This window comes from Panicum virgatum, chromosome 2N (assembly GCF_016808335.1).
Source record: "Panicum virgatum strain AP13 chromosome 2N, P.virgatum_v5, whole genome shotgun sequence".
In the NCBI taxonomy this organism is placed as follows: domain Eukaryota; kingdom Viridiplantae; phylum Streptophyta; class Magnoliopsida; order Poales; family Poaceae; genus Panicum; species Panicum virgatum.
Window position 1 is genome coordinate 51018396 of NC_053146.1, and position 19674 is coordinate 51038069.

Sequence of the window (19674 nt, forward strand, 5' to 3'; positions counted from 1 at the left end):
CCTAGTACATGTACATCCTCCCAACCAAACACTATCCTGGAGAAGCAGCATTATTAGAAGCACAAACTATAACAGCAGCAGCGCCGAATCTCAAGCAGCTAAGTAGTTGATGGGAATGTGAGCTCTCCTGGAAACGACTGCAAATACACCATTCTCATTCAGGTGAGAGGAATGTACCTTGGCTGTGTCTGCACTTGCAATAGCCGATCAGATGTTCCCTGAATGTATTGAATGCAATTGCCTTCATCTGCTGCAAGCATGCATACAAGTCATCTGCCGCCATCTGATGCCTTTGTTGTTGCTCTCCAGTTCACCTCGCACCCATTTGATGCTCAGGTGAACCTTCCTAAGCAATGAAAGAGAGTCACCAGCCGAAAGTTAAATGCAGAAGCTTCGCAGAGAAGTTCACCGTAGCATATGTTCCTCGGTAGGATACCATACTCTGAGTACTATGACAGTTTAACAGCATATCACAACTTTCCCTGAACAAAATGCTGGGGACCGAATCTTGGCAGCTCGTTGCTGTGTTCGCATGGTTTCTGTACACGTGAGAACGTGATATACTGAAGAGTAGACAAACCATTATTCATTTTTTTTTCTGGTGCTAAATCTTAATTCGCAGATCAAATCAGCAAGTCGCTCCACATCACATTGCTTACTGTGCAAACAATACCTTGCCGGGTCAAGTGAGGGGGAAACAACCATCATCACTCATCAACCCAATTTACCATACAACGGTTTTGTTGTAATATATCGTAGTCCATGGACTCTGCAGGTTAGACGCCTCAGGTTAGACACCTCAGGGCTGCAAGCCGGGCAGTTATCTCCTCTCGGAAATCAGCGTCGTCATCAACATCCTCAGCAAGAGCTTGTCGCTGCAAAACGTGCACAACCAAAGTCATCAAATTCATAACTAAGATCATGTTTTCCTTGTACAAAGAGCACTTTAATAGCATATGGTGAACACTACCAGAGTACCGGTAACTCAATTTGATTTCCCTCCTAAAATTAACCCTACAATGCTATAATGGACAATTTAACTCCGCCCAAGTAACATTCCATACAATACCTTTACCCTCTGCACGCTTCAATGGTCATAAACTAGATACTAATGCAAAGAAACTGCAAGGCAAAGCATTTACCTCTTCTGGAACAACCTTGTTTGTTGAAGCTTGTTGTATCTTCTGTGTCCTGGCAGCATCTGGTAGCTGGGATGCAGTCTCCCCTATTACCGAAGCAAGAACCTTGTCGACCTCCTCAATTTCCTTTTTCATGTCCTCAGAGTCCAAAGCTGAATCAACACTCACCATCTCTTCCATCTTACCATCCTAGAGTCAGAATGCTAACATGTCAGCAGATGTTTAAAGATATTTAGATTTGACGGAAAGGTTTGAAGTCTTTGAACAGGGAAGACAAAATGGAAGCAATTGCTTTATATTTGGGACAACTTACACAAGTACTGATTATTTACAAGTTACTATATTACCTTCGCCATTTCTTTGATAAATTCTTGTATCGTAGCAGCCAACTCTGGAGCTTTCATTGTATCATTAACAATTTTCATCACTTCAGCAATCTTGGACAGATGGCCCTGTGTTCTTGCAGTTTCTGAAAAATTGCATGCACATAAATTAGTTGTATACGTATTGTAAAATAAGGAAATAGTAGACATAAACTGAGAGCACTAATCCCTTTAAACAAAGGTGAATGAAACAGGATACAAGTTCAGTGCATATAAATGCAAGTGTCGGAGTCGGACATGGACTAATATGTTGTCAACTGTGATTTTGCTAAACTACAGGTCCTTTATTCAATCTGTGTGTTCACTGGCTATTGGACCAACCAAACTTACAGAGGAACGTGCCCAAATTCAAATAGCATACTAGTATGTGATTTGATTTTGTGAAGTGCTGCAATCACAGGAAGAACTGTTAAAGATAATCTGGAATGTGAAAGCAGAAAAGGGGTGACACTTTTAGTGGCATATACAAAGTTCAGTGTGCAAAACACGTCAATGCTTCCCAGTATTACTGCTACTCTGCTCTACTCAGTGCTCTGATGAAAACGGCAGTAAGTTGGAATTCAGATCGAGTAGCAATTGGATGTCAACGGAATTCTTTGCTGGACTGCTGATTTCATGGTTCAGCACCACCAAGTAGCAATTCCAAATGCCATGTTCCTTACAACATGTAATTCTTTGCTGGTAGGTGTTGTCGACGCGTTCGTTGGCAAGCATTACAGGCGGCGCAACAAGCAGCAACAGAATAGCGCTTGACGTGGGGGATTTTCAGTTAGCCGACGGGAGCAAGTTTAGCTAGTTGGTTGGTTTGTTAGGAGATTTATTTCGGATTGTTAGGCAAGGTTGTTAGCAGCTAGCTTGATCGGGGCCTGGTCTATAAAGGTCACCGCCTAGCTTGTAATCAGATTCATCGAAGAATAAAGCTCTCCCGTTCAGGGTGCGAGCTGGCTTCGGTCGCCGCCGAGGAACCTGACCTCGCCGGCGACGAGCTGACCTCGCACCGTCCCCGATATCCCCTCCGTTCCCTTCCACAATCCTCCCTGCTCCTGAAATCGCCCCTGCGCTCTCCTCGCCGTCCCCGACGCCGTATCAATCTGGTATCAGAGACCAGACCGGGAGCATCGTCAGCCATGACCGGCTCCGGCCCGACCCCGGCGAACGACAGCGAGAAGTTGGATCAGATCCTGGCGCAGCTCACCACCATCAACACGCGCCTCGACTCGCATGATCGACGCATCGCCCGCACCAAGAAGTTCCAGCGTGGCGACCAAGATGACGAGAAGGCACAAGACGACGGCCTTCCCTCGCCCAAACGCCCTAGCGGTCGGCATCCCGGTGGGGGGGGCGGCGGTGATAGCAGCGGCAACGACTCGGACGCCGGCGGCGGTTTCCCCGGGGACGTCAAGGTCGCCGTGATGACGATTGGCGGCGCCCGCGCCACCCCAAGCTCAACTTTCTGCACTTCGACGGCGAGTCGGACCCGCTGCCGTGGATCAACAAGTGCGACCACTTCTTCCAGGGCTACCGGACCATGGAGGAGGAGAAGGTCTGGACCGCGACGCTGCACCTCGACGGCGTGGCGGCCGAGTGGTACTTCCAGCTGGAGCGCGACGTCGGTGTTCCGTCCTGGGCACGGTTCGTGGAGTACGTCAACCTCCGGTTTGGCCCACCCATCCGCTCCAACTCCCTCGGCAAACTGACGAACCTCCGCCGCACCGGCTCGGTCGAGGAATACCGGCACCGTTTCCTCGCCCTCCTGTGCCGCTGCACTGATCTAACCATGCAACACCAGATCGATCTGTTTACTACAGGCCTCGGTCAACCACTATCCTCCGACGTTGAGTTGCAGCGCCCCAACAACCTCCAGATGGCCATGAGCCTGGCGCGATCATACGAGCGCCGTGCTCACGAGGCAGCAACGACCGGGGTCGCTCGCGCGCCAAGCAGGGCGCGGGCGCCGTCTGGCCCCGGCCACCAGCAGCTGGCGCTTCCGGCGCCCGAGGGCGCGGCCAAAGTCGACGACCAACCACGTCCGCGGTTTTGCCGCCTCTCGCCGGAGGAGATCGCTGAGAAGCGCGCGAGCGGGCAGTGCTACTTCTGCCCAGAGAAGTTCTCCAAGGATCACAAGTGCGCTACCAAAGGGGTGTTCCTCCTGGAGATCTCTGACGAGGAGGCGCCTACCAGCACTGATGACGACCTGGGCGTCTCGCTCGCTGCTCTCACGGGCATCGCAACGCCGTCCGACGCCCAGTTCACCATGAAGCTCCTGGTTCGCGTCCACGGCGCCGATCTGATCGCTCTCGTCGACACCGGCTCCACGCACACCTTCGTCCACGACGAGGTGGCCCGACGCCTGGTTCTCGCCATGACTCGGCACCCGGGATTGACGGTCAAGGTCGCCAACGACGATCGTGTGCCAAGCCACGGAGTCTGTCGGGCGACGCAGGTGGCCATCGATGGCGTCCCCTTCGACATCGACTGCTACACACTCTTCCTTGATGGCTTCGACATCATCTTGGGCGTTCAGTGGCTGCGCACCCTCGGCCCGATCATGTAGGATCTCAACAAGCTCACCATGGCTATCTGGCGTGATGGCCGCAGCATCGTTTGGCGTGGCGTGGGAAGCCCGGGACCCTGCGTCAACGCCCTGGCGAACCCGCGCGACGTCCTCGACAGCTTGCTCGCCCAGTACGCCGACGTCTTCGCCACGCCACGGGGCCTTCCACCGCAGCGCCGCCAAGATCACCGGATACATCTCCTGCCGGACACGACACCGATCGCCGTCAGGCCGTATCGTTATCCCCAGCTCCTCAAGGATGAGCTGGAACGCCAGTGCGAGGACATGCTCGCCCAGGGGATCATCCGGGAGTCCACATCGCCGTTCTCCTCCCCGGTGCTCCTTGTCAAGAAGCCGGACGCGACACGGCGTTTCTGTGTCGATTACCGGGCTCTCAACGAGCGCACGGTGAAAGACAAGTTCCCCATCCCGGTCAGCGACGAACTCTTCGACGAGCTCAAGGGGGCCAAGTTTTTCAGCAAGATCGACTTGCGCAGTGGCTACCACCAAGTGCGCATGCATCCCGCCGACGTCGAGAAGACGGCCTTCCGCACCCACCATGGCCACTTTGAGTTCTTGGTCATGGCGTTCGGCCTGACGAATGCGCCGTCCACCTTCCAAGCGCTGATGAATGACGACCTCAAGCCTTTTCTCTGCCGCTTTGTACTTGTGTTTTTTGATGACATATTGATTTATAGTGCATCATGGGCGGAACATTTGCAGCATGTCAAGGCAGTGCTCCAACAGCTCCACGAACACCAGCTGTTCGCGAAGCAGTCCAAGTGCTCCTTCGGTGCCGAGTCAGTGGCCTACCTGGGCCACATTGTCACGGCTCAGGGTGTGGCCATGGACCCCAGCAAGATCGAGGCGGTCGAGGCATGGCCGCGCCCACGGACCGTGAGGGCGCTGCGGGGCTTCCTCGGGCTGACCGGCTACTACCGCAAGTTCATTGCGAACTACGGCGCGGTGGCGGAGCCGCTCATGGCTCTCCTCAAGCGTGAGGCGTTCTGGTGGTCCGACGACGCTGAGCGTGCCTTCCTCGACCTCAAGAAGGCGCTCACGTCGGCGCCGCTCCTCCAACTACCCGACTTCTCCAAGCGGTTCGTCGTCGACTGTGATGCGTCCGGAGCGGGATTTGGCGCGGTGCTGCACCAAGGTGATGGGGCGCTTGCGTTCTTCAGTCACGCTGTGGCGCCGCAGCATGCCAAGCTGCCGGCGTACGAGCGCGAGCTCATCGGTTTGGTCAAGGCTGTCCGGAACTGGCGTCCGTACTTGTGGGGGCGGGCGTTCACGGTTCGCACGGACCATTGGAGCCTCAAATACCTCCTCGACCAGCGGCTCACGATGATCCCTCAGCATACGTGGGTTAGCAAGCTTTTTGGCTATGACATCTCGGTGGAATATAGGCCCGGGAAGCAGAACACGGCGGCCGACTCCCTCTCTCGCCGCGACGAAGATCCTTTGGCAGTCCACGCGTTGGACCTGCCAACGTTCACCCTCTACGACGAGCTGAAGGCCGAGATCGCGGCACATCCGCGTGCCCAGGAGCTTCGCGACCAGCTGGCATCTGGAACTGTGCCGGCCGGTTGGACGCTGGCTGACGGCCTCCTCCTGTTCGACGGTCGGGTCTTCGTCCCGTATGATTCCGCCATGTGGCCGCGCCTCCTGGCCGAGGCTCACGACATGGGCCATGAGGGGATCTAGAAGACGGCGCAATGCCTGCGCGCCGCGTTCTTCAGCCCACATCTGCTCCGCCATGTCCGGGACTATGTGCGCGGCTGTGGGGTGTGTCAGCGCAACAAGTCGGAGCACTTGCACCCGACTGGCCTACTGCAGCCATTACCGGTGCCGCAGACGGTGTGGAGCGACATCTCCATGGACTTCATCGAGGGATTTCCGAAGGTCGAGGGCAAGTCGGTAGTGGACCGCTTCTCGAAGTTCGCCCACTTCATTCCTCTCGGCCACCCCTACTCCGCCAGCTCCGTCGCCCGCGCATTCTTCACCGACATTGTGCAGCTCCACGGGTTTCCCACATCCATCGTCAGCGATCGGGATCCCATCTTCACCAGCACTTTTTGGGCCGAGCTGTTCCGCCTTGCCGGCGTCAAGTTGCTCCTGAGTTCGGCGTTCCACCCGCAGACGGATGGGCAATCGGAGGTCACTAACCGCACCATCGCCATGTATCTTCGTTGTTTGGCAGGTGATCGTCCACGGTCCTGGCTGCAGTGGCTGCTGTGGGCTGAGTTCTGCTTCAACACGTCGTACCAGTCAGCCCTTCGCACATCGCCGTTTCAAGTTGTCTACGGCCGCCCGCCGCCCACACTTCTCCACTACACGCTCGGCACGGCGAAGGCGGCTGTAGTCGACAAGCAGCTGCGTGACCGTGATGAGTTCCTCCAGGAAGTTCATGAACGCCTTCTGCTGGCCCAGGAAGCCATGAAGGTGCAGCATGACAAACATCGCCGGGAGGTGACGTTTGAGGTTGGCAAGTGGGCGTGGCTTCGCTTGCACCATCGCACAGCTGCCGGCATCACCAACGTCCGCGCCTCCAAGCTCGCGCCTCGCTTCTACGGGCCGTTCCAGGTCGTGGCGCGTCTCGGCACTGTGGCTTACCGTCTCCGCCTTCCCGACAGCGCGAAGATCCATGACGTGTTCCATGTGGCCCTGCTTAAGAAGTTCCATGGTGAGCCACCGGCGCAGATTCTGGCCTTTGCCGCCCTTGGTGCATGGGTGGGTCATACCGACGCCTGCCAAGGTCGTTCGTGCGCGTTTGAACCGGGGCGTCTGGCAGTTGCTTGTGTAGTGGGTTGGCCGGCCTGCAGCCGATGCGACTTGGGAGCCCCTGCTGGAGTTCGTCGAGTTGTACCCCCAGTGGCAGCTCGAGGACGAGCTGTTCCTCGGGGAGGGAGGAAGTGTTGTCGATGCGTTCGTTGGCAAGCATTACAGGCGGCGCAACAAGCAGCAACAGAATGGCGCTTGATGTGGGGGATTTTCAGTTAGCCGACGGAAGCAAGTTTAGCTAGTTGGTTGGTTTGTTAGGAGATTTGTTTCGGATTGTTAGGCAAGGTTGTTAGCAGCTAGCTTGATCGGGACCTGGTCTATAAAGGTCACCGCCTAGCTTGTAATCAGATTCATCGAAGAATAAAGCTCTCCCGTTCAGGGTGCGAGATGGCTTCGGTCGCCGCCGAGGAACCTGATCTCGCCGGCGACGAGCTGACCTCGCACCGTCCCCGATATCCCCTCCGTTCCCTTCCACAATCCTCCCTGCTCTTGAAATCGCCCCTGCGCTCTCCTCGCCGTCCCCGACGCCGTATCAGTAGGAGTGTGGGTTGGAGAGAATATATCTGCCATGTAATGCTATGTAATGGAATAATGGCGATTGTAATGGTCCGAGTTCCCTATGTTTAAGTGAATGAAAAATGGCAATTATTCATCCCAAAGAAATCTGTGTTAATTATGCCAATTGCCAGAGACCATGAGAACATTATCTTTTTTTTTCAGAACACGAAGGAGAGCTGCGAATCTTTGTATTAAGAAGAAAGAATAATCCAATTACAGATCCCAAAGCCCACCTTGGACCAGGAATGGGGTTGGTGAAAAAACTGTTTAGGAAATAAAACTATTACAGGATTTACTTGAAGGACCTGACCACCAAAGCACCAAGCACAAAGGCTAAACTACTGAAACCACCCGTCCAAGGCCAAGGGCAGTTAGGCCCTTTGCACCAGACGACTACCAAAGATCTAACTCATCTTGAAAGCCCTGGAGGGCTCTCTGAATATTGGGTGTAGTTCCATGAGAACATTATCGAGAGGCAGGTCTGGTTCGCCATCACTAGTGAGCAGATACATATACCAGCTCAACTTCAGGCCTCAAGGACCAAAGACATACAGAGGATATAGAAGTTCTAGTAACCATTTAGGAAGTACTGCATCAAGAATCCATATTGCTATGTTAACAAAAATTGAACTCCCAGGACAAAATCTTTCTCGGCAAACTTATAAGGGATCATCCTACGCAAAAAAAGAAATAAGATCATTTTGTCCTATAAATAGAACGAATCCAAATACTCTGTACAGCTATAGGAATCGCATGGAAGAACCAGGTTAAGCAAGCTCATCTTTTCTCTTCATAACTGGCTAAAAGGCTCCGTTCATATGTCTCTAAGAGCTGGATTTCGGAAGTTGTCTGCAGGGCCCTGGGCCTGGCAGCGAGTGGCTCAGGATCTCAAATGGTGGTTGCTAGGCCCTGGAACTGGCAGCTGGTGGCTCAGGTGCTGGTGGTGGCACGTGGGAAGACGAACCCTCACCTTGGCCAGTGGCAGGTGGGAGCACGGGATGGGCTTTGGCGGGCTTCTTGAACACAACGATCACGATGGTCATGTTCTTTCCCCCTTTTTGATGTCTTTCATAGTATAATAGCAGCGACTTGCAGATGTAACTCAGGTCAACACCCTGAGTCAGGACAAAATCGGTAGAAAATGGTGAAGATGCAAAGATTGTAGCTGGTAGTTGTAAACCAGTCAGCCAAAATAAGAAGGCCAAATACCCCACTATCCATAGAGAGAAATTATCTACAAAAATCAACTAGTAGATTGAAAGGAGAATACTTTGCATGTATTGTATATGCTATCAGTATAGCAGCACACGGCACCCACACTTTTCTTAATCTGTTAGCAAATTTTCCTCTTTATAATGCATGTTTGTCAAAGCGAGTAGACATGCCGAGGGGAGAATACTCACAGCTTTTAAGTATGTCTTAATATAATCAACTGCCTGTTGGTTTGTCATTAAATCCCTACAAAAAAAGGACATTTACAAGACGTGTGTGAACATAGAGCAAACAATGTCAAGAAATTAATAACTTCATTGAATGTATGAAGAAAAACTCAGGCTAGCCAGGGTCCTTATCATAACTTCACTACTACATTTCATTAAGCCCAGTGTATGTAGACCCAGTAAATTAGTTCAAAACAAACCAAACATATCTGATGATTGTTTTCAGCAAACGGTCGTGTTAAAGCAGACATAGCACCGTGCTGTAAACATTAGCACACAGAGGATTGGCAAACCTAGCACCGTGCTGTAAAGTCAGTCCCGATCTGACCCCAATCTCATAGATTTGAAGGAAGGACTTATATCCGGCCGTTTGGGAACCATGTACTGATGAAATATACACGATCATGAAGAGCCCAGTCCAAAGCAATTCATATTTAACTGAACCAAAAATCAAACTCCTTGACAAATACTATTCTATTTTGGAACTTGCAAGACAGAAATGTCTGGAAGATAAATTTCATTTCAATTGATGTATTCTGCATGGAATCATGAATACAAAAGCAAATGAGAAGAATAATTCATCTCTATTTTTAGCTAAGAACTTACCAGAATTCACTACATGCTATGACAAGAAATTCAGAGTCTTCGGTTATTGTTTCCTAAAAAAAGGACAATTTCCCATCAGATGATATAAAGTTGGGAAAAAATTACACTTGCAACACGATTTAGCTACGCTTACAGAGTGCACTTCTGGAAAAGGAATCAATATTTGATCCTGGGGAAACAAGCTGATACTCTGCTTGCATTTAAGGTCACCTGAAATATAGGAAAGTGAAACATTGACTGCAACACAACCAATTGAATAATCCCACAATGAACCAAAAAGTCATAGCTAGAACTATATACCTATAGATCTCGAAGTCTTTCCATCATCAATTTGAGGGGCATTGCCTCTAACTCGATTAATTACAGTTGCATTTCTTGCTTTGTCAATTCGCTGCCTTTCAGCTGGAATGCACGGTCTATGATCTGTGGATAAAGCGATAGCCTTCGTGTACAAGTGAAATAAACAGGATGTTCAGGCACAAGTAATATGCAGGCAAACAGATTACAAAATAGGATGCTGACACTTGATAAGAAAAGTTGCACCTGGCCATTTCTTGAGAGTACACAACGTGAATCACCAGCATTTCCAATTATAATTTGGTTGCCCCTAATCAGAGCAACACATGCGGTGCATCCATCAACTAGTGGTCCTTTATAGGGAGGTCGCTAGTAAAACACCAAGATAAAGTAAATATTACATGCTTTCGTATATTAGATGTTATAAAGAAATACTAATTGAGTTAAAACCTGTACAAAGCATGGCAAGATGTGGCTCATGCAAAGATCCTTTTTAAATTTTCTCCAGTGCCTGTTACCTCCATACTTGGATAACTCCTTTTCAAAATTCCTATCCCTCAGCATAACATCAATTCTGCAAGAAGTAGAAACAATAATTAAATATTTCTTGTATGAGAAACAAGTTCAACTATCAACCATGAACAAAGATTAAGGTAACATATGAACATTGGTCCTTTGCTCTCCACTGTAGTAACAAAGGGAGATTACTTATGTGGTCTGAAACAGATATATTATGTGCGAATGTAGTGAGCTACAAAAATAACCTGAAGAAAGTTCTCTCAATTGCAGAAGCGAGACTATCATGAAACCCTCGATGATTGAGAAGCTCAGTGTGTAGATGTTTGGCACAAAACTTTGCAACAGCAGGCCCTGAAACAGAATATAAATAACTCAAATGGTTATATAGCAAATCTCACAGTAAATGGTACCAGTTTCTGAAAACAAAAGGATGAGTGAACAGTCAAGTACTCTTTGAGTGTATATAATGTTATACGTCAAAAGAATGTAACGTATGAAGCAAAATCTAATAGCCAAAGGATGATGTGGTTGTATCAATATCTTCCGCTACTGCAAACCGAATCACGTGTCAATGAAGTCAAATGGCAATATGGAATGATGTGTTTCGAATTTGATGTTCATAAGAGGATTAGAAGGCAAACCTCCATGGCCATCATAAACACCAAAGAAGAGTGTATTTGTATCAATATCTTCTGCTATGGTATGCTGTAAAATGAGAAGACTACAATCAGACTTCATTGTTCGCAGAAACTACTCAATTCAATAATTTTTAATTCAGAGAACAATGCTCCCAATGATTCTTAAAAGGCTAGTAGGCTACTCACAGAGTCCTCCATGTTTTCACAATATCCTTGTATTGCTGATACAGCATACTTGAGTCTTTTATTTTCACCAGTTTTGGTACATTTTAATGTCGCTGGCATGGCGAGTGCCATAGTGAAGCCTGACATCCTGCGACACAAGAGTATCTGGAAAAAAAATCTTAAAAATCTGTATCAAGAAAATTAATGAATAAACTGACATCGCATTACACTATTACAGATCACCCATTATAACAGGAAGAATTGATGAGATTAAAAGTAGAAATCCAGTAGCTAAATAGTTTTTTTCTCAAATACTAGCTAAAACTAGAATATACTGTTGTACATAACACAGTAGTATTCTGCGGCAGAAAAGTAAAAATAGATAATCAAGAAATGAAGTGAACTATTATTTCGCGACAAAATACAATGATCCCCAAACCTAAACCACAATACAAATTACCAATGCCAAAGAAGAATTCAAACTCATGTGAAATTCGAGGACCGGTACTTCAGCATGCCCAATAACAAACTAATCGTCCAGGCACTCTATCTTAATGAAGTGAAAACAGCAACATGCATATTTTATTTCTAGAGAATTTAAATGGATATAATGCCTACGTAATGCATACCAAGGGGACAATACACACGACCCTTTGCCAAGAAATTTGTAGTAACAAGGCAAGAAAACTCCATCTAGTCTTGTGTATCATGAAATGCCCCCTAGAAAATGCAAAAAATCAGGGAACAGAAAGTATTAAGCTACACTAACGCCTGACAAAGAGCCATCAAACACAACAGAGCAAAAGCAAATCCCCATCAAGGGCCCGATCTAAGAGATGGATCATATCTGCAGACTGCAGCACGCACATTGACGTTGAGAACATCAACAGAAAAAACGATACGCAAACCCTAAACCCGAGAAACAATAATCTCCCAAACATTCAGAGGAATAGAGGATAATAGATTCATTATCGACGTCTGATTCGCATCAGGAACGCAGCAAACAAAAGAAGTCCGAGATCCAATCTGAGGTTAATCGCAAAAGTCTCCTAGATCGAAAGGTCTCAAGATGATAAGCTCCCAAACGAATGTGCTCACACAAGAACTGATGAACTACCATGAACAACGAGGGAAGCCACCAAAATACCGCAATGACAACAACTAACCAGTTCTCCGAATCCCAATTAGAGAGGCGAGCGCAAAATCACCACATAGCCGCAGGTGCACGTTAGCTTCATCGTCCTTATTTTCACCAACAAAACTACAGCAGCAAAACCAGCATAACCGAGCAGCAATAACACATCAGGTCGGACAATAAGAACAAATCCGCTGGTTAATTATACCTCGAAATGCAGAAGCCTCAGCATAGCAAGAATCATATATTCTCCACTAAAAAGAAAACAGCAGAACCATCAAAACCACCTCATATACTCTACGGGTGCAGGACGAAATCGCAGCGGGAGGGAGACGGAATCTCACGGGATTCGGAATCGAGTTTTGCGAGAGAAAGCAGACGATAATAGAAGAGGAGAGGGAGAGGAGAAGAATCGATCTCACCTTACGACTTTACGAGCCTTCCTTCAGAGAGAGAGAGAGCGAGAGAGAGCGGTTGTTCCATGCAAGAGAAGGGGCGGGGTGGGGGGTACTTTTCATCCACTCCGCCCGCGCTCCGCGGGCGCCGCGCCGATGGGGCTCGCCCACGCCCGTTCACGCCGCGCGGTACTTGCAAGATGTCGTCTCGTCTTGGCTGCCAAATCTTTTTTCCCCTGCCAAATCATGTACTAATACTAAGTGGCTTAAAGAAAAACATCATTCAAGCTTGAACAGCGAAAGAAAGTGGGGCATGGATGCTCCCTTGTCCAACACTGCCAGGCCTTCCTTTTGACCGTGACAACAGTTGCACATCGTCATTTCCCCTTAATTTTCCTTTTCGGGTGAATATCAGCGAGGAAGATCCCGTGGAAGAGAATCAAATGTAATTGGAGCCGGTGTCGGAATGCAACGACACTACCAATCAAATAGTAACGGCAAGAAAAAAAAATACGAATTAAAACTTCTCCAGACTCCAGGTAGCGTGGGATTGGTGTCGGAGTACCTGGTGTGGCCCCGATTTCGCAAGTGTGGTGCGCGTGCAGCGAGACGCCGCGGCGTTGGAGGCACACGGTCGCCAGCGGCTGCGCGTGCCGCCGCCGCAGCAGTAGGAACGGCTCAAACGCTGCACTGATCGCGGTGCCAGCATCTGCAGCTAGCTCCCGTGACTGCCCGAGCGGCCGGGCATCATCCATGGCGATGGATCGAGCGAGGTTGGCCGGCAAGGCAAGCCCTCCCTGGCGGCGTTCCGTCCAGCCAGCCCGAGCGTGCGGTGCCCCGCATAGGCTACGGCCCAACACTCGCCGCCCAGCTAGCTGGTCCCGCCGGAGGGGCGTGGAGGCGGAGGTGGCGAAGTGGGACGCCCACCCCCGCACGTGGCCTCGGGCTTCGACGTTTCCCAACGGTGGGCCCGAGTTTATGAGACTATGCGTCCGCGGCGACCCACATGCCAGGGAGCGGCCGATGAGTCCCCACCGTACGGCGCATTTGTTTGGAACGCATGTCAGCCCAGCCCCCCTGCGGCCCTGCCAAAGTCGGCGCCGTGGATTGGAAGACGCACCCACCTGGCGAGCTGGTTGGAGACTGCAGCTCATGCTGGTCTGCTGCTGCCAAGGATGACTCTGCTGGCTACGGCTGCTGCTTCTTGTCACCTTGCCTGCCCCAGCAAGCGCTGTCACAGTGAAGATGACATTGCCCAATAAGACCCCTGAAAGTGGGCTGTAGTCGTTGCTTCCCATCAGTAGCACATATACAACTGTTCAGGAGGTAGGCGTAGGCCGCGTGCAAGGGACACACATTGCTACTAGTAGTACTTGCTAGATACGCGGAGCAGCACCACACGTGCGCAACAACATGGCAAGGTCCGCGTGAGGCCATCAACAACATGCCTCTCTCCTGTGGGGAGCTACGAATGCAACCGGCCAAGCAAGGTCCGCACGAGGCCACACCATCAGGGGCAGATGCCGTTGACTTGGAGTGGGATGAGGCCCTCGGGTGTGTAGAACAACATGCCAGGCCAGGGTAGGCTGGCACTCAACATGATTGAAAGACGAGTCTGCCGACCAACGAGACACCTCCAAACTTGAAATAAGTCACCCGGAGAGGGAAAAAGATTAAGAACAATTAGGCCCCTTGATGCCTTTCTTACTAAGAATGTAGCGTATTTCCAGCTGAGCTACCAATTATACATGAACGAAATAAGGCATTGCAAACAACCTATGGCATGAAGCACACATCACAAAAGTTGCTGCAACTAATAGACACAAATAACCACATATGAAATTAATCATGAGATGACAAATGATAATATTTTATTATAATAAGAAAAAAGATCCATAAGATATACATGTATCTTTGCAGTAAAGTCCAACCTCATATCATCCTTAAACACATGGAAATGAATCTATAGCATGTAGAACTTGCAGCACTTAAGATATAATTTGTCAGGTCCCATTTCATATCATCCTTAAGCATGTAGAATTTGCATATCTTAATATGTAATTTGTCAAGTCCTAATGACACTTCTGTAAAGTAAAGTATTCTCGATCTTAAATCCTTAATTCCAACTGTAACAAACTATCTATTGAAGGTTGAAGCATGAAACGATGAAAATTTTGTCCATGCAGAAGTCATGCGTGATAGAAAATTATGCTGTGGGCATAAATGTGATCTCTAAGAATGGCACAAAAATTATACTGTCCCTTAGCCTTAAAAATAACACACACATCTTGAGGTCAGGTTTCAAATATGGTTTAATGAGGTAAAACGAGGTGGTACAAAAGAGCCTTATTCCAAATTACTACACAAGTTCAATGTTGTGCTATATTCAGATGGAAGACACTACTGGATAGTCTATATAACAAAAAGCTGACACTTTATTTGCCTCATATATCATGTCCGAATCTTGCTCCCTTCCACACTGATAAGGTCTAAAATTAATTATAGATTAAGAGATGATTTTGGTATCTGCATTACTTACTCAGATCCATAACTTGTGCATTGCAGCATAGGTATTCAAGATAGCAAAATCAGGCAACAAGATATCTAAAATCCTATTGTTGAAGAACAATACAAGGTTTTAGCTCTAGTGAGATACTACGGTCCACTAGAAACCAGGACCTTTGGCAAAGTGGACCAGCTAGAACAATTGGGAGCAAGAGCCAAGTTTCAATATTCACTCAACAATAACTGATCTTTCATAATTGGACTAACAGTCTCTAGGACTCCAGGAACATCAAGAATTCAAGATAGGAGCAAACAAATAAAAGTTAAACAATCAAAGACGTCTTCACAGAAAATTATCACATGGACATGCCTTAGAGTTAAGCTAGCATTTTCATACCAACATACATTTATTCTGCAGACCACTTTAGATTGTTAAGCATGTGGTAGTCAAGATGCCCATGCAGTGGCGGAACCAGAATGTATTTCAAGGGGAGGCCAAGAAGCCAGGGTCGACATGTATGCAGTGTAGAATACGACATGTATGCAGTGTAGAATACAACGACTAGATGTACTTGACATCAAATTTGGTCCGGTGTCGAGACTCGCGATTGCACTTGTCACCGGGGAGGGCGAGCAGATAGCCAGCAGCGACCATGCATCTGCAGTCCGCACAACCTACCTGTCCGCTCGATTCGTATAGCATTGAAGAGATTCAGGCCCTAGATTCCTTTAATCCCTGGAGTAAGGGCCTGTTTGGATCAAGTGACTAAAAGCAAAGTGATTAAATTTTAGTCACCCTCTATTTGGATCGAGTGACTAAAATGATGGGGAGAGAGTAATAAATGAGGGGCAGGCCCACTCAACTCCTCCTTTTAGATATTATTTTGGGGCTAATAGGATTAAAAAGTTTTTAGTCACTTTATTTGGAACTAGTCGCTTTGCTTTAGAAGGTGGGATCCAAACAGGGCCTAAAGTTTAGTCCCTACTCTATTTGGATAGAGGGACTAAAGGTCATTAAACCAGTTGTACAAAGACCATGTGGCCCCTATTTAATGCACAGAATCACAGATATCGGATATGGTTGGGGAGGGGTAGGAGGTGGAAAAGTGGCACTTTAGTCCCCTTTAGGCACCCCTCCTAGGGACTAATGAAATAATGCACTTTAGTCCTCTTTTAATCCATATGTTTGGCTCCCTAGAAACTTAAAGGGGTGACTAAGTCCAAATAGAGCCTCGGAATGTTGTTTGTTGCTGCTCGGCTATCTACTGGGCTCTAACTGGGAAATGCAATGTGGGCTGCTGGCCATTTGAGCTTGCTGCAGAGTTACCCGTCCGCTGCAAAGAAGAGGGGGGGTTAAAAAAATTTTGGGTTCCGCTGTTGTGCCCATGAGTACAGAAACGGCAAGCTCAGCACAAATCTGTGACTTGATATCCTGGTAAATATATCCATTCACTTCAGTTTTATGTTCTGAAGGTGCCGTGTGAAAAATCCCAGAGTAAATTTCAAAAACCTACCAGTATTTTGAGCTAATAGTCACAAACCTACCATATTTTATGCCTATTTACAAACCCACCGCTATTTTGGGTTGTCTTCTCATAAATTACAACTTTGAGATTATTCCCATTTTATGGGCGGCTGGGTCCACATATCAGTATCATGTTCATGACCAGCTGGGCCCACTTGTCAAATGTGATGTGCTACCTGACATGTGGGCCCGATGCCTTGAAAGGGGAATATTCACAGAGTTTATGAGAAGACAACCCAAAATAGTAGTGAGTTTGTGTAATTGCTACAATATGAGGTAGGTTCGTGAAATTTACTCAAAATTCTGATTGCAAGGTCAAACAGCTAGTATGTGCCAAAGTTATAAGGATAGTCAATAGTCCAAATGAAGGTCCAGCTCTAAAATAAATCTCATCCTTAAATAGTTACGAAAGGCAATGCAACACCTAACCCATTATACGTTATTGTGTGCAGTATTATTTACTCCTGAGAGTGGGGTACTTTGCATGTAACAGTGGCGATTCATACCCCCTTCACCAATTCACTTTGTCCTAATGAAATAGTGTGTGGACTACTGGAGGGTGAGCAGGTCGGACCTATGTCTCTTTAGCACAGAGTGGAACCTGAACCAGTGTATGCATTAAACCCTAGTAATAGAGCTTTATGCAGTCCTCTTTTTTCTTTTGCTTTGTGACTCTGTTCGCATTTTTTAATATATATAATCAGGAAGCTCCTGTTGTTTCTGAAAAAAAAAGAACGAGAAACAGAACAATACATTTAAATAGAGGAAGAGGAGGATAGGGAAATAGTTTGATATTGCTTAAACTGAATACCCCTGATTACAGCAAATAAATAATGTTCTCTCTAACTGATTTGGAAGGCAATCGCTAAAATTAAGGCCCTCATAAAGCCGGCTAACAGACTTGCTGCGTGTGCAGCAATCACGTGCGCCAACGGCGCGGCCGCGGTGGCGTTGCGAGCCTCCCTGGGCGCGTCCCCGCGGCAGGCGTGGCATGTGTAGTGCCAGCCCCACATGACATCCCCCCCCCCCCCCCTCAACGAGCAGTTCGAGGTGGAAGGTTGGATGCCGGTCGGTGAAGCTGTCAACGTCCTTCCATGTGGCCGAGGATGCCGGCTCACCCTTCCATTGGGTGAGCACCTGCCGGACGCCGCGGGCCATTGGCGGGGTCAGTCGCCAGTGAAGCAGCGCAGGTACATCGACGTGGTTCGCCACTTCGGTCTGACCATTGGACTGCGGGTGAAATGCAGTGATCATGTGGAGCGTGGTGCCCATCAACCTCATGAGCACTCACAAGAATGCCGACGTGAAGATGGGGCCGCGGTAAGAAACCAGCGTCTGGGGTACGCCGTGCTACCGTACGATGTCTGTGAAGAACGCTTGTGCCACCGATTCCACCGTGTATGGGTGGGCGAGATGGATGAAGTGGCAGTACTTGCTGAAAGTCGACCACCATCAGTATCACAGACTTGCCCCCTACGCGCGCGGCAGGGCCTCGACGAAGTCCAGCCTGAGGTCAGTACAGACAGCCGATGGCACGGGGAACAGTAGTAGGAGGCCTGCCGGGTGAATATGCTCTGACTTGTAGCTTTGGCATGTGGAACATGCCCAGATGTAGTCTTGGACCATGCGGCGGAGGTTGGGCAAGTGGAAGTCCCGCAGTAGACGGTGCAGGGTGCGCTGCACGCCTTCGTGGAAGGCAGCCAATGCAGGGTCAGCGTCCAGCGCCTGGCGGAGCCGGAGGATGAAGTCGAAGCGGGGTTCGAAGATGGCAAGGATGGAACACTTCTCAGTGTTGCACCTAGATAGGGCGTCGGCGACGACGTTCGTTGCGGCCGGCTTGTACTCGACGGTGAAGTCGAAGCCCAACAGCTTACCCACCCAGTGATGTTGTGGAATCGTCACGAGCCGCTGGTCCAAAAGAAACTTCAGACTGAAATGGAAATGATCAATACGCACCAGAAATCGGCGACAAAAGAGGTATGGTCTCCAGTGGCAGACGCGTGGACAAGGCCAATCAGGTCTCGTTCGTAGGCGCCGAGGGAGCGGTGGCGAGAAGCGACCAGCCGGTTGAAGAACGCCACCGGATGCTTGTCCTGCAGCACGACGCCAAACCCGTAGGTTGAGGCGTCGCATTCGACAACGAAGTCCAGGGAGAAGTCAGGTAGGCACAGCACTAGGGTGGATGTCACCGCGAGCTTGAGGGCCTGGAAAGCCGCCATGGCTCCTCCATCCAGAGGAACCCGTCCTTGCGAAGAAGTGCGGTGAGGAGCGTTGCGATGGAGCCATAGTCGCTTCTGAACTTGCAGTAGTATCCCGCCAGGCCGAGGAAGCCATGGACGGCACACACCAAGTGGGGCTGCGGCCAATCCCGCACCGCCTGCACCTTAAACGAGTCCATGGCTACGCCGTCGGTAGAGGTTATGTGCTCGAGGTACTGGATGGAGTCAACGGCGAAGGCACACTTGGAACGCTTGACGTAGAGGCAGTGCTGAGGGTGGTGAGGACGGTGCGCAAGTGTCGCAGGTGATCATCCCATGAGTCACTGTAGATGAGGGCGTCGAAGAATACAAGCACAAAGCGACGAAGAAAGGGGCACAACACCTCGTTCTTGAAAGCCTGGAACGTGGTCGGGGCGTTGCAGAGGCCGAATGGCATGACGAGCAACTCGTAAAGTCCGTCATGGGTCCAGAACGCCATCTTGGTGATGTCTGCTGGGTGCATTCATAGTTTCATATCTGGTGGTAGCCCGAGCGGATGTCGAACTTAGTGAAGAACGTGGCGCCACAGAGCTCATCGATCAGCTCAACCACCACCGGGATGGGAAACACATCCTTGACGGTGATGGCGTTGAGAGACCTGTAGTTGATGTAGAAACGCCAGGACCCATCAGCCTTCCGCACCAAGAACACCGGCGAGAAGGCAGACAAGCTGCGGTGAATGAGGCCCTGCTGCAACATGGTAGCGCACTGCCACTCCAATTCGTCCTCGTGGGTGGCCGGGTAACAGTACAGTCAGGCAGCCACCGGTTGTGCCCT

At 49.3% G+C, this 19674-nt stretch overlaps 1 protein-coding gene across 1 annotated transcript; it reads right to left on the bottom strand.

The window, feature by feature from the left end:
• Positions 1-483: 483 nt before the first annotated feature.
• Positions 484-11791, bottom strand: LOC120661047 (probable protein phosphatase 2C 42). The gene is made up of 13 exons (XM_039939736.1): positions 11101-11791; positions 10918-10981; positions 10522-10627; positions 10208-10331; positions 10004-10126; positions 9761-9902; positions 9594-9670; positions 9461-9513; positions 8819-8873; positions 8386-8530; positions 1487-1608; positions 1143-1328; positions 484-875 (listed from the first exon to the last, which is right to left on the bottom strand). The coding sequence occupies exons 1-13, from the start codon at positions 11224-11226 to the stop codon at positions 786-788; spliced, it is 1413 nt and encodes a 470-aa protein (XP_039795670.1). The 5' UTR covers positions 11227-11791; the 3' UTR covers positions 484-785.
• Positions 11792-19674: the final 7883 nt, after the last annotated feature.